This window comes from Diuraphis noxia, unplaced genomic scaffold (assembly GCF_037042655.1).
Source record: "Diuraphis noxia isolate RWA-SAM2 unplaced genomic scaffold, SU_Dnox_SAM2 contig0001, whole genome shotgun sequence".
Lineage (NCBI taxonomy): Eukaryota > Metazoa > Arthropoda > Insecta > Hemiptera > Aphididae > Diuraphis > Diuraphis noxia.
In genome coordinates, this window is record NW_028301711.1 from 102,279,170 (window position 1) to 102,293,908 (window position 14,739).

Genomic DNA, 14,739 nt, shown 5'->3' on the forward strand with positions numbered 1-14,739 from the left:
AATGGCACAATATTAAAGGCTCGTTTTCTTACAGCGTCCTAAACTACTCGAGATTAATCTGTGTTTTAAATTTCAAAAGTTTATCTTAAGAGGAAACAGAGATATATATGTTAGAAAAACTGGGTGAATTGGTTCATGTAAAGATACACTGGCATTGCTGGAACTTGGCCTGGCGTACTGCCATGCGCTCAGATCATTATTCTTATTTAAGATTGTTGATAACTTTCATTCCTGAGATAAAAAAAAATTGAATATCTTTTAAATGTTCAACGATTAAACAACTTTTGTAATTTTTGACGAATTTTGTCAAAGTTTATACTTCAAAATTTAAAATGCAAAAAAAAATTGGGCAAGTGAGTATCGCTCTGCTATACAGTAGAGATGTAGAGTAAATCAGTTTAATAATGTTTATGTTAAATTTAAATGCAATGACAGGTATCATTGTATACGAAAAACGATTCTGAACAAAGATGATTTGTCAGTCTAGGATATATTTAAATAATAATATATTTTATACGTGCACAATATTTAGATATACTCGTACATTTTATACGCTCACAAAAGATTTTCTATATTGACACTGGAGTTTCTTTTTTTTTACAGTGGTTTGAAGAAAACGTTATGGAAAACCTTATGTTAGGTTTTCTTAACTTAATAGACATAAATCATAACAATTTTATGAATTTTTCAATTTCATAATTCCATTTAAATTTTCACAATTGATGTATTTTTGATATTTTTATTGGAATTATAAGAACAACATATATGAAATTTTGTATTACATTTTCAAGCTATTTGACTTGGCATAAGTTTTTAATATCAAATAAATTTAAGCTTCAAACTTTTATAAAAAAGTAATGTGAATTTCTTTCTGGAAATATTTTTTTATATATAAAAACTAAATATTATTTATTTAAAAACTGTATATATACTTTTATATATTATACTTGTATAGTTATTATATGTGTAAACTCATACATTTTCAAACTTTTAGACAATTTTTTGGCAAAATTATGATATGATAGTATTGGTAGACTAAGACTATATGTATATATTGGTAATATGCCAAAGGTTACCTAAGTATAAAACTGGTTTGGTATTAAGCTGAGAGAGGCGACCGACCGATTGACCGGTGACGTTAGGGAAGTTATCCACCATGAGCCACGCGGTTTTTCCGTCTCGGCCCAATTTCACGATGTGCGCCCTTTTTGGTTGAAAGTTTATCGGCTTCGGTGTAAAAATCCTTCTGGCGCCGGCCCCGAGATTCCATGTCAGCACGATATATCCCTTGATAAAACTCAGAGCTACGTGATCGGTGGACGCATCGTGACCAATGTACATCATCAGAGCGATTTGGTCCATAAAATTTGGTACGAAATGCATCGATAGCTCGAAACTTTGATGGATCTCAGCTGGTATAGAGTATGCGGCGAACGACGAAAGACCACTGACACTGCCCGGGAAAAACGGTTCTCCAATCTCAAGGTCTATATACGAAAGTAGAGTTATAGGATTATTATTATGTTCGACAGATTGTGATTAAAAACTTAGAACTTTTTTCATAAATGTAATTGTGGTACTATTACTAAAAATAAATGATAGACATACTATGCAAATATATAAATATTAAATGTATATTTTTAATATCAAATTAAAAAGCTTATATTCTACTTACCATGCTCACAATACATTCCATGTTTTCCGAGTGGGCACAAACAAATGAATCCACTTCCAGGGTAAATTACACACGTGGCGCCAAATTTGCATGGGTTGTTTTCGCACACTGATCGCTCGCAGTTCTTCCCGACAAACCTTCAAACCAATGAATGTATAAGCAATTGTCATTAATCGACAACTGTATATAGTTAGATGTAGTATGTTACATAAGAATCTGTACATGGGTATAACTAATGTTAACGACATAGGTACTTAGTTAAAATGCCGCAATATGAAAACAGCGTTATTACAAATATGTAATGTTGGTTTTAAGTTATAACCATTAGTACATTACTGACGTAATATATCAATAATAAAAACATTCGCTGAATAAACTATTTTAATCGTAGACGTTTGGTATGACTAAAAAATATAACTAATTTGTATTGTATTTAACTGTTATTGAATTATTAAAAACAATTCTTGTGTTCTTGATCTTCATCGTGTTAAGTTTAATATTAAAAGTGTATAGTTATTATTATTATTTTCAACATTGGAGCTGATCTCGATGTATACCAATATTTTCTTAACGCAATACCTAAATGGTATTAAGTAGGTGGTCCGTGATGGACGTAGCCCCCAGGATGTATATCAAATTTTTAGGCTTAAATAAATAAATTATAGGTTCATTTTGCTATAAGTATATTATGTACTGGAAATTTGACCAATATTTTAAAGGCCGTTTCAAAATTTCAAAAATAAACAAAAGTTAATTATTTTTTTCTATTTGTTATGTCAAAATATTTAAAGATATTATTTTCCGCTATTATTATTCCAAATCATAGCAACATCAGATAAGTATAAGGTAAATATAATTTATTGTTATATATAGGTAATTATTATTACTATTTTCAGTAGTTTTCGACAATTTGTCGACATCATACTTTATACCTTTATTATAATATACGCACCCTGAAGGACACAGACAGTTCCACGAGTCTCCGAACTCTACGCATGTAGCATAGCTCTGACAAGGGCTGGACAAGCATGTCAACGAAGCACATTCGATCACACCATACCCATCGGTGGCGTTTTCGTAAACATTGTGAATGACCTCATCAATCTGTAGGTAAATCATATTCTTATAACATTAACTTTTGAAAGTCAAACATTGCAGATCTGCACAACACTTACTTGTAGGCGCGATATGCAACCAGTAATTCCTACTGCTACCGGAAGTTCGGCTGTAGCGTTTTGACCGGCCGGCAAACCTCCCAAATATAACAGCGCCACTTTTTTCGCCTTCTCCGGCGCCGTGTCCGCCGCCTGTTCTCCGCTCATAGCCAGCGTTTCGTTGACCCTAAGTGACGCCTTGCAGTGATCGGACATAGAATGTGACATGGCGTGCTCCAATCTATAAAAACAGTTGATAAACGAGAATACTATATTAGTCTACACAACTTATCTTATTAGTGGTTGTTATTTCTATTTGTTTTGGTATTTTTAACTTACGCGGCTGTTAGCAACAGGCGATGACCAGTATTCACCCGATATCTTGTTTCACTGAATAACATTGTTTGCACGCCACAAGAGAATTGAAATTTCAACAAACCATCCTGTAACCAATATTATGTATAACCTTGTATAATTTGTTGATTGTAAGGATATGGCACGCCCATGAACTTGAGCCAACGACTTCACACAGTCTATTAAAAATGTGTGCCAAAATGTTGAAAGTAATTTGCTAGAATTTGCGAATCCAGTCCCGGAATTTGCTATTAATTACTTCCTTACTTTCCATACTATTCAAAGGTGGACCCACTTCGGGTAACCCACCCATCTCACTCAAATCAACTCAAATTGGTATAAAAAATGTCGTCTTAATTTGCTTAAAGTTACTAGTCCATCGCTGAAATTTGCAATAGTCTTCTAAAGTTGGCACCCCAATCGTCGACCAAACTCCACGAGATAGACGAAATAATAGTGTTTTTTACTTTCATATAATATATTCCATAACAATATGCACTACGAGTTTCAATAGTTATTTATTGATTAACTGTTATTACTTACCTGTAAATAAAGACACATGTACATGTGCGTGGTGACTTGTGCATAAAACAAAATTCCATTTGGCGCCAGGGTTCGTATTTCCATTGATATCTCGGCTCCAGAACGGTTGGAAAGTCTATGGCTTAGAAACGATTGTCCAGTGAACGCAGATACCCTGATATCGATTTTCTCACCACATATTTCACCTTTCCATCCAAATGTACATTTGCACTGAAAACGAATACCGGCAAATATAAATGTAAAGGTCTATAGTTTAAGTTTATTATATGCCGAACAGGTGGTAATTGGGATAATTCTCGTAGTTCACAGCTCAATCAAAAGCCACAATTGTTATAACGGGAAAAAAACAAATTTGGAGAACAAAAAAATTATGCCGTGTTAATTTTCTCTACTTATAGTTCTTTTAATGATATCATAAAATATGAAAATTAAAAATGTATAATATGACCTTAATCGTAAATAATGTCATATTTTGTTACTTTTATCAATAACATGGATGAAGACTGGAAATTATTAATTTTATCTACAATAATCTTACGGAGGACTTTTTTATATATCGTTGTCATATTCTACATAACACAATTAACTATTAAAATTAATATAAAAAAATCTTGTTAAATTAATATACGGAACGCGTAAAAAACGAGTTTCTCAATTAATTTTAATTAAAACAATTTTGTTTTCTGTATAACTGTATGTGAAATTTGGTCAATATTTTTTCCCGATATTTCCATTCATGTGGCAATGCGCATATTTAAAAAAAAAAATTTAAAAACAAAATTCTCACCTTGGGTCCCATTTTTGATTTTTCGCACCGCCCACCGTTTAAACACAAAACATTGGCACAACTCCGGTCTACGGCACTCGGACCACGATCGGTTACTGGTACCGCGAAGCTGGTGAAGTTGTAATCGAAGTCTGTGGACATTTCGTCGTAGAAAGCGGTAAACGACGTACCGACGTCTCGGTCTGTGGCAACAGATTGTCGATAATTAATAGTCGATCTAGAGACCTGTGCGGAGGTAGTGGTGGTGGTGGTAGTGGTTGTTTTATCCTCAGAGACGGTCGTTGCGTCTGTCAAGACGCTGGTGGCCGGACGACCGGCCACTGCCGCAGTAGCTGTTGTGGTCGACCTCCGATTGGCCGTGTTATTGGGTGCATCGTGTTCATAATGGTTGGTAGCTCCGTCGTCGTCAGCGGTCACGGTGTCAGGGCCAATGATCCCGTCGGTTGACGACGTCCGACCGATGGCCGGCCAGGTCGTATCGGCCAACTGAATCGCGGTCGTGTCGTATACATCGTCACCGCCTACGTCTACGTCCGTATAGGCGGTATACGGCTGCAACTCGGGTGTCAGTTCGGTGGACGTGACCGCTGGGCGGTGGTCGGCTGCAGGCGTGGTCGAAGCAACGAATATACTGAAGTAACTGATGCCATCTGACGGTGACGTCGTCCCAAACGTGGTCTCAAACGACTGTGGATATTCACCATCCACCTGAGTGGCCGGAGCGGTGACTGTCACGGCGGAAGAGGCGGTTGTTTCCTCAGCACTGCTGGTCGTGTAATACGGCACCACTATTCCGGTGCAGTTGACTATGTGGTCGTCCAGAAATGCGCATTCGCATGACTGACCGGTTAGGCCTTTTGGACACGTGCACGTGTAACCATCTACGCCATCTACACACGTCCCGCCGTTGTCACACCTTCAACCACATAAATAATTAAGCTCTCTTCACCCAATAATAGTGTCGTACTATATTACGTAAACTATTTTCAAATATTGTGATTAAACAATATATACCTATAGTTTATTTTCTAATTTTTAATTCCTAAACAACTTAACTCTATATTTTATAGAGTTGATTTATAAAAGTAAAAAACAAATACTTAAAATAATATTTATAAATATCGATAACATTTCTATATTTTAACCAATATTTGTCTTCTCCAACACAATAGTAGCAGGTAAAAATTATATAGGTACGTTAATTCTTACAAGAATATAAAGATGAGAAGTGTAAGTTCTTACAAGGCATAAAAAAAAACCTTAAATCGTTAGTTCCTACACCAATCGTATACTCATCTTACACTGACTGTTTATTAATAATAAATTGAATATTATAGTGGTTTGATAATATTAAAATCGCAATCGATTTAATCGTTGTGCGTGTAAATCTTTATTGATTAGTCACTCAAGAGCAACAGTGGATCTGAAGCGGTAACACAAGTAGTTACAAGCCAGTGACCGAAAACCAATTTCAAGAGGTCGGATTTTTTTTTAATACTTCACTGCACTCGTATAATATACTAATTACTATTTTAAACTCGTCTAATGATCATAAAAATAATAATCAATGTACCTATATTAATGAAGATTATCGATTACAATAGTAAAATAGTAAATCCATGTGGTATAGGTAATCTGGTATATAACTATAGCAATATTAACAATGTTCTTTGATTACATCCTTACGGTTCTACAAAGCGTGAATATACCAGGATAATACATATATTACATATATTCTTACCTTATTCCTAGTTGGCACTCGTCGTATTGATATTGGCAGAATTTCCCGTGATAGTCCGGGACACAGTAACAAACCGACGTCTGGTCCTCGATTAAGCAAAGCGCGTGATTTTGGCACTCGTGTTCTTCGCATAAACGCAGTGCCACGTCACAGTCGCGGCCTGTATAACCTGCACAAGAATAATGTGTCGTTATACGCATGATTTTACATAGATTATCTCGTATATTCAATAATTTAAATAATAAGCATAATTATATTAGTATAGACGGTAGCACTTACCAAAAAGACAGGCACACGAATACGCCGTCTGCTTGTTAATGCACACACCGCCATTCTTGCATGGACGAGAGTCACACTGATCGATTTCGTCCTCGCAAGTCCACCCATTCCATCCTGAAACGTAATTTTTATGCTATACCTTTGTGTATATCAGCGTTTAGTCCTTATTTATATGTGCAGTACCGAAACACATAGACACATAGTGTTTAGTATAAAAATGTAAATTTGCTGTATGAATTTAAAAAAAAACGTGTTAATATCTTGTAAAAAATCATTCGAATTTCCGAAAGCTATTATAACTGTTTTCCGTCAACGAACATAAGCTATTAAGTTCACTTGATTAATACCTATACGAAAGAGTTGAACACTAGATAAGCACTAATTTGTTTTAAATAAGAGGATGCTCTATGTGCGGAAGTATCACGTATTGATCAAATTATGAAAACCGGGTGGCAACTTATTAATGAATTATGTATTTTAGTTAGTAATTGTCAATCGATCATCTTCAATTTAGAAATACCTGGTGAGCAGTTACACGAAAAAGATACACCAGGACCTTCAATGCACTCTCCACCGTTTTTGCATAGTATTTCACCAGTTGAATTGCATACAGCCAAGTCGATTTCACAACTTGTCCCTGAAAATGTAAAAGTGATAGACAATCTCAATATAGGTAAAATGATTTGTAAATAAAATAATTAGTGTATCTGAAAATAAAACTCACATTTTCTTTTTGCATTTACTGTTTTGTGTATAATGAAGTTCATTACAATATATTATATAAATAATAATAATAAGCTATACAGGTAAAAAATTATGATGAAAAAAACTCACAACCATATGCATATAATAAATATTGGATAAGCCAACGGTTAAACTGCACCTAAACATTTGATGCCGCTATCAGAAAGAAGAGACATGTTCTATTTCATTTATAGGTAGATACCCTAATGGCTACCTAATACTTATAAATAGGTAACATATGCCTATTATTGCATTTCACTTATCATTTACATATATATTATATATTATAGACTAAAAAGCAGTAAGCACTTACTGGAATAAAACTTTTGGGAGTATAATAAAACTTTACTATTGACTTATCCATAATTTTTACAATCTATGCTTACAGCATTATATACTACTACAGACTACAGTGCTATATGTATTTTCAAAAGTTTTTAAAATTATTTAAAATGGTGTTAACTTATAATAAATAAGTTATAACAAATAACAATTATTGATAAAAGTATACCTATAGTAAGTACATTATGGTGGTACGTTAACACGTGGTTGGAAATTATACTCTATAAATTGCATTTTATTTGTATTAAAAATGTTTCAACTCTATATTATTTTATCTTTATTCATATTATTTCAATACAATTTAATTGCTATAAACTCAAGTAAATATTTTTTTCACTGAAAGTTTATAATTATATACACAATAGGTAGTAACATCCTTATCGATTTTTAAATAAAATCAATAAAATGAAATAATATAAAGTAAAAATATTTGTAGCATAATAACATCTGCTCAAAATAAATTTACTAACTACAGGGAAAAAATATTCAAGATAGGTCATATATTTAACCTAGTGATTGAATGAATCGCTCCATACAAACCTCTTGGCCATACACTAATACATAATGGATACCAAAAAAACACTAAAAAATACTTCAACATAACTATTGTAAAAAAATTATAGCTGTTTACACGGGATTTTCAATTTCCAACAAATACTTCGAAGTAAAACATAACAGAGGAATACATGTGAAATTCGATAAGTATAACATAAATTAAAATGTCGTCAACTGACCAGTGTAGCCGGCAGGACATTGACACGTGAATCCATTGGTGAAATCCATACAAGTTCCGTTATTTTGGCACGGATTTGACAGGCATTCATTTACGTTGAGCTCACAGTCGTGCCCTGAAATGTAAATAGAAAAACAAATAATATTCAAAATTTAAAAAAGTGTATGATGATAATACAAATTACGTATAATTACGTATAATAATGGACAACGGTATAAATTAATTTATTTATATTAAAATGTTTATTTTCAGACAACATTTTGTAATGATAATATTGAAGTAATGTTATCATAACGTATAACAATGCCGTCGAATTTAACTTTTTTGTGAAGTGACTTCACTTCACTTCAAAAAGTATACAATATCTATTCTATTACCTACCCACCCATCCTCCACAACTTTTTGAGAATCTCACATTTAAAAAGTGTTATATTTCACGCTATATATGACTCTGAGTACGGTGGTATTGAATTATGACATGTACAGTGCATACAATATTATTAATATGCTTATGTCATTATTAATATTATTATTTACCAGCATAGCCTTCAGGACACGAACAATTGTAATCAGCTATACCATCGATACACAGTCCTCCATTGAGACATGGTGAAGACCAGCATTCGTCCCAGTTGGTCTGACACCGGACACCCGTATAACCATCAACGCAATAACAAGTGTATGTGCTACAATAAACATAATAATATTAATATATTATACAATATTAAAATTTAAAATGTCATATTATTCAATTATTTGATCATCACTCCATGTTGATGTAATATTTTTAGAATATGTCATATTATGTAAGCACAGTTCCAAAAAAAAAATGTCACTATACAGTCCAAACTAATACGTTTAACAACAGCGAACCTTTTAAAACTATACTTACTTACATCCACACTTTACTTTGATGCATGAGAGTAAACTTATTGTTTTCGTATTGTTTATACAAGTCAAGACAAGCGAAGAACATAATGTTGTGTGAATATGTGATATTTTCAGTAAAGTAAAATGACGTATTTATGGAGAAAGGAAATATTTCTAGAAAAGTAGAAACTAAAGTATTAGTGACATTTATTGTCTGCCGTAATGCAATAAAAATTACAATCAAGAATTTACCTAAAGTCTCATCATCATCAGTATTATGCTTACCATTTATAATTTAATTCAATTAATGAATAAATACAAAATTTAAGCATTTAAAAATAATAAATCTTTTATGAAAAAAGTTCGAAATTTTTTGCATTTGCATATTTTTCTGCAGTTGTCGTAGATTATTCTAAGAAAAGCAATAAATGAAGCGACGAAATTAAATACAAAGTTTGAATTTGTATATTTATTCATATCTACTGTGGAAAAAGCCACCCACTGATAACACTTCCTATGGCTACTTATAATTATGATAATATGAATTTTTATAATTTTAACAAGTCATGAAACCACTTGTGCTTTAGGTATTTTGGGAAATTATCAGGTATAGTAGACGGGGAAAAATTTTTAAAGAGGGGTTTCGAATAAGTACTTAAGTACTTAAGTACAAAGCTTAATCACTTATAGTTTTTAGTTTAAAAGTTAGAATTTGATACTTAATAGTAAAATTATTATTCCTAAATCTTAATTCAATATATCATACATCATGAATTAAAATCTAAAAATTATAAGTAGCTACCTAAACAATGTGTAACATAATACATTTATTCAGTTAAAATCAAGTCAAGTTTGTGAGGGTTTTGATAAGTTCATCAAGGACCACTTCAACTGAAAACGGTAAATCATCGTTTCCTATTCGTGTTTTCGTTTAAGTGTATCGGCTCAAATAGCGCTGACTGCACTCGTATATGCAATTATAAAAAAAAAAGCGGGTAAGTGGGTTAGGTTAGTACTCTGCTGTACATAAGGGGGTGGGGTGGACCTCTGATTAGGGTAAGTTAACTTTGAATGTAATGATAGGTATCATTGTATACGAAAAACGATTCTGAACGGAGATGGTTTATCTGTCTAGGGTATATTATAGATTATTAAAAATTTTCAAATCTTAGATTTAAAAAGAAAATTTTTTATGAATTTCTAGCTTAAAACAATTTGCGAATTTTCGTGATTTTTACGTATGTTGTCTAAATTAAAATTTAAATGCTTGTAAAAAAAAAATTGTGACTATGTATTTCTTTTATTTTGCAACTGCTATTGTAAAAATATGTTAGTAGCCTTGTATTAAATTTTCAAATCTTAGAATTAAAAAGAAAAACTTTTATGAATTTCTATCTAAGATAATTTGAACATTGCCGTAATTTTTACGTATTTAGTCAAAATTTGAACTTTAAATGCTTATAAAAAAAAATCGTGCCTACGAATTTTTAATATTTTTTAACTTCTATTGTTACAATGTGTTAGAAGCCTTGTATTAAATTTTCAAGCTTTTCTACCGAACAAATAAATTTTTATCGATATTTATAGAAAAAAAACTAAAAAAGTTGAACAATTAAAATGTCAGTAAACAGCTCAAAACAAATCAAAATATTTTGAAAATTTTATCAAATATATAAAACGCCTATATAAACATTCAGTCAAAATTTCAAGTATCTGCGGTAATTTGTTTTAGAGTTACACCAAAATAAGGAAATCGCTAAAAGTGAAAATCCAATGTTGTAAAAATTTAAATTTAAAATGCTCATAAAAATTTAATTTGAATTTCAGGTGGAATTTTTATTTGTGATAAAGATTAAAAAACATGTAAGGAATCTTGTATTACATTTTTAAATCTTAGATTTAAAAAGAAAATTTTTATGAATTTCTAGTTTAAAATAATTTGCGAATTTTCGTGATTTTTAAGTATTTTGTCGAAATTCAAACTTTAAATGCTTTAAAACAAAAATTATGCATATATATTTCTTTTATTTTTCAACTGCTATTATAAAAATATGATAGGAGCCTTGTATTAAATTTTCAAATCTTAGATTTAAAAAGAAAAACTTTTATGAATTTCTATCTAAGATAATTTGAACATTGCCGTAATTTTTACGTATTTAGTCAAAGTTTGAATTTTAAATGCTTATAAAAAAAAAAAATCGTGCCTATGTATTTTTAATATTTTTCAACTGCTAATGTTACAATGTGTTAGGAGCCTTGTATTTAATTTTCAAATCTTTGATCTAAAAAGAAAAACTTTTATGAATTTTTATCTAAGGTAATTTGAAATTTGCAGTAATTTTTACGTATGAAGTCAATATTTGAATTTGAAAGTGCTAAAAAAAAAAAATTTTGCACATGTATTTTTATAATTTTTTAATCACTATAAGAATAACTTATGAGGAACTTTGTATATTTAAATATGTTATTTTCAAGTATTTTGATTGGGCCAAAAAAATTTTATCGACACTTCAAAAGAAAATTTTCAGAAAAATTGAAAATTTCAGTTGTCTATAAATATCTCAAAAAAAGTCAAAATATTTTCAAAATTAAATCATGTAAATAAAACGTCAATCTAAATAACTGATAAAATTTTTAAGTATCTACGACTTATACTTTTTGAATACTAACAAATATTTAAAATCGTTTCAGAATAAATCGTTATTGTTACGCTATTTCGTAAAAATTTAAAATTCAAATGCACTTAAAATTTTTCCTATAATTATGCTTCGAGTTTTCTCTATAGCTACTTGAAGGAAAACTTAGTGTTGTATTTTTAATCCTTAGTTATAAACCCAAAAAATTTTATGATTTTTCAACTTCAAAATTACTTGCAAATATTCGCGTTTTCGACAGATTTCGTAAAAATTTGAACTATTAGAACAACCCATAAGGAACCTTGTATTAAATTTTCATGTTTTTTTGGTTGTCCAACATTTTTTTTACTTAAAAAAAATTCTAAAACATTGAAAATTTCAGTGGTCCATAAATAACTCAAAAAAAGTCAAAACATTTTGAAAAACTTGTTATAGAATTAAACTGTATATAGATAACACTAAAATAAACATTTGGTGAAAATTTCAAGTATTTACAGTGATTAGTTTTTGAATTACAAACATATAAAAATATCGATTTGGTCGAAAACTGGTTTTGCGTAAAAATTCCCGTTTTTCTGTCATTTTTCTTTTGTTTTTCTCGATTTTTTTGAAAACTGTTGGAAAATGTTTACTTTTGACCTCTATAATGCACCAAGGATATTCACATTGAGAAGTACCATAATTATGTATGTATCCATTATGTATCCATAATATATATCTATCGATTCATTGAACGAATTGAACCTCCTACCCTCCCGGGCTCCTCTTGAAGTTGAACACACCACTGAATTTATTTATTGCAATATAAATTTATAATAAAGCATCGTTATCGTAGTATAGATTGTAAATTTGTAAAGGCTCCGTTTGCTTTTTTTGTACAAAATCTTCATAAGTATTAAGTGGGGCTTAAAACAATTCTAAAGCATCAAACACAAATATGCAGAATTTTTTTTAGATATTTCACAATTACATTTTTACGAAATTTTATATTTCTGCAAAAGAATAACATTTGAAATAAAATAAAAAGTATTCGTATAAGAAGGAACTTGAAACTTTCAACATTACGTATCTATACCTAGTATCTATTAGTTATTAATCTATTACCTATATTATTCACAGTATAATTAAGAAAATATTTAGTTTAATTTCAAGTTATTTATACGACGAACCTATTAACAACATGTATACGATATAATGTCGATATTGAATTGTATAAGTTAAGACAGTTAAGTATCTATTTCTTGTAACATTATAATAAATTATTACATTAAACATGTTATATTGTCTTGACAAAAATTAATTAAATCTAATATATATTAGCAATATTCGAATGATACCTATATGGCCATATCATTGAATTCAACCTCAACACAATCATTACAATTTACATATTTAGGTACATCGTCCCATTTGACGATATACACTCGAAATCAGTGTATGGGCAAATAGGATCCGGGTCAAAACGAGGTCCCATACATGATACATACAGAAACAACATTGATCTATTTATCCATAGTGACTTACATAACATGTCGAGGGATGTTTTCGATTTTAAAGATCTGGTATAAATTCTAACTAGAATGGGTATACCTACAGAGGTCTTGATGACCTGATTCAATTAGTCAGCATATTATCCTTGATACCTAATATACAACAGAACGACTACCTTGGTTTATTTTTTTGGAACATTCATCACCAGTAACCTTTTTGTGGGAATATAATGGTCATTAGGCCCATTAAGTTCCTATATTGTTAAAATGATTGTTAACAGTCAATTGTCAATATGTCAGCCGTGTTAAAGCTACTGATCGAAAACGGAAGTCCTAGATTATTATAAATTAATTAAGTATCTGAAAGAAATATAAATATGTTATATTCAGAATATTATTTTTAAAACGCATTTCTCTTTTATTTTGGAACTCCGAATACTGTTCATGGTAATATTATTTTAATTATTTGTTATTTGTTAATTGTTTATAGCCAGAGTTAAGAGTTAATACTCGTTAATATATTGTGTTGTTTTTATGCTTTGTATTCTTTACTCATGGCTGTATGAGAAACGGTAATTTATTTAAAAGTTTGAAAACACTCTGAACCTTTTAGATTCTGAGCGGAGCGATGAATGTATTGATTTTACCATGATGTGTGTTTTTTTTTTTTTTTTGTGTCTGTCATCACGTTTTGGGGCAGTAAAAATGCTTCGATTTTTGACTTCAGTATCTCGTTCGATCAGAAAGTGAATCTAGTTGGTACTTTGGTAAAATTATTAATACTTTTTTAAATAATTGAGAAAAACAAACTAAAAATTAAGGGAAAAACGGGAAATTTTACGCACACTCATTTTCCGACAAAATCGATTTTGGTTTTTGATGTAACTTTAAAACAAATGACCATAGATACATGAAATTTTCACCTAATGTTTATATAAGTATATTCTATCCACCATGCAATTTTCAAAAAATTTCGACTTAAGTTGAACTATTCATAGGCATTTCAAATTTTCGATCATTATTAGTTTTTTATTAATTAATATCGATAAAAATTTATTTGTTAGGCAGAAAAGCTTGAAAATTTAATACAAGGCTCTTAACATATTGTTACAATAGCAGTTGAAAAATAAAAGAAATTCATAGTCACAATTTTTTTTTATAAGCATTCAAAGTTTGAATTTTGACAAAATACGTAAAAATCACGAAAATTCACAAATTATTTTAAGCTAGAAATTCATAAAAATTTTCTTTTTAAATCTAAGATTTAAAAATGTAATACAAGATTCCTTACATGTTTTTCAATCTTTATCAAAATAAAAATTCCACCTGAAATTCAAATTAAATTTTTATGAGCATTTTAAATTTAAATTTTTACAACATTGGATTTTCAC

The 14,739-nt window shown here is 30.4% G+C and overlaps 1 protein-coding gene across 2 annotated transcripts in view; it reads right to left on the reverse strand.

Annotated features, from left to right (window-relative positions):
• eys (eyes shut) overlaps positions 1-14,739 on the reverse strand; it is a 51,786-nt gene that overhangs the window by 16,936 nt on the left and 20,111 nt on the right. For both annotated transcript variants that reach the window (XM_089217602.1, XM_015514909.2), the window contains exons 3-14: positions 8,890-9,038; positions 8,354-8,467; positions 7,054-7,170; positions 6,534-6,647; positions 6,255-6,423; positions 4,514-5,429; positions 3,727-3,936; positions 3,169-3,272; positions 2,851-3,070; positions 2,628-2,779; positions 1,676-1,812; positions 1,077-1,487 (exon numbers count right to left, since the gene is read on the reverse strand). In XM_089217602.1, coding sequence (XP_089073728.1) covers positions 1,077-1,487; positions 1,676-1,812; positions 2,628-2,779; positions 2,851-3,070; positions 3,169-3,272; positions 3,727-3,936; positions 4,514-5,429; positions 6,255-6,423; positions 6,534-6,647; positions 7,054-7,170; positions 8,354-8,467; positions 8,890-9,038 — 2,813 coding nt within the window. The remainder of the gene's footprint in view (positions 1-1,076; positions 1,488-1,675; positions 1,813-2,627; positions 2,780-2,850; positions 3,071-3,168; positions 3,273-3,726; positions 3,937-4,513; positions 5,430-6,254; positions 6,424-6,533; positions 6,648-7,053; positions 7,171-8,353; positions 8,468-8,889; positions 9,039-14,739) is intronic.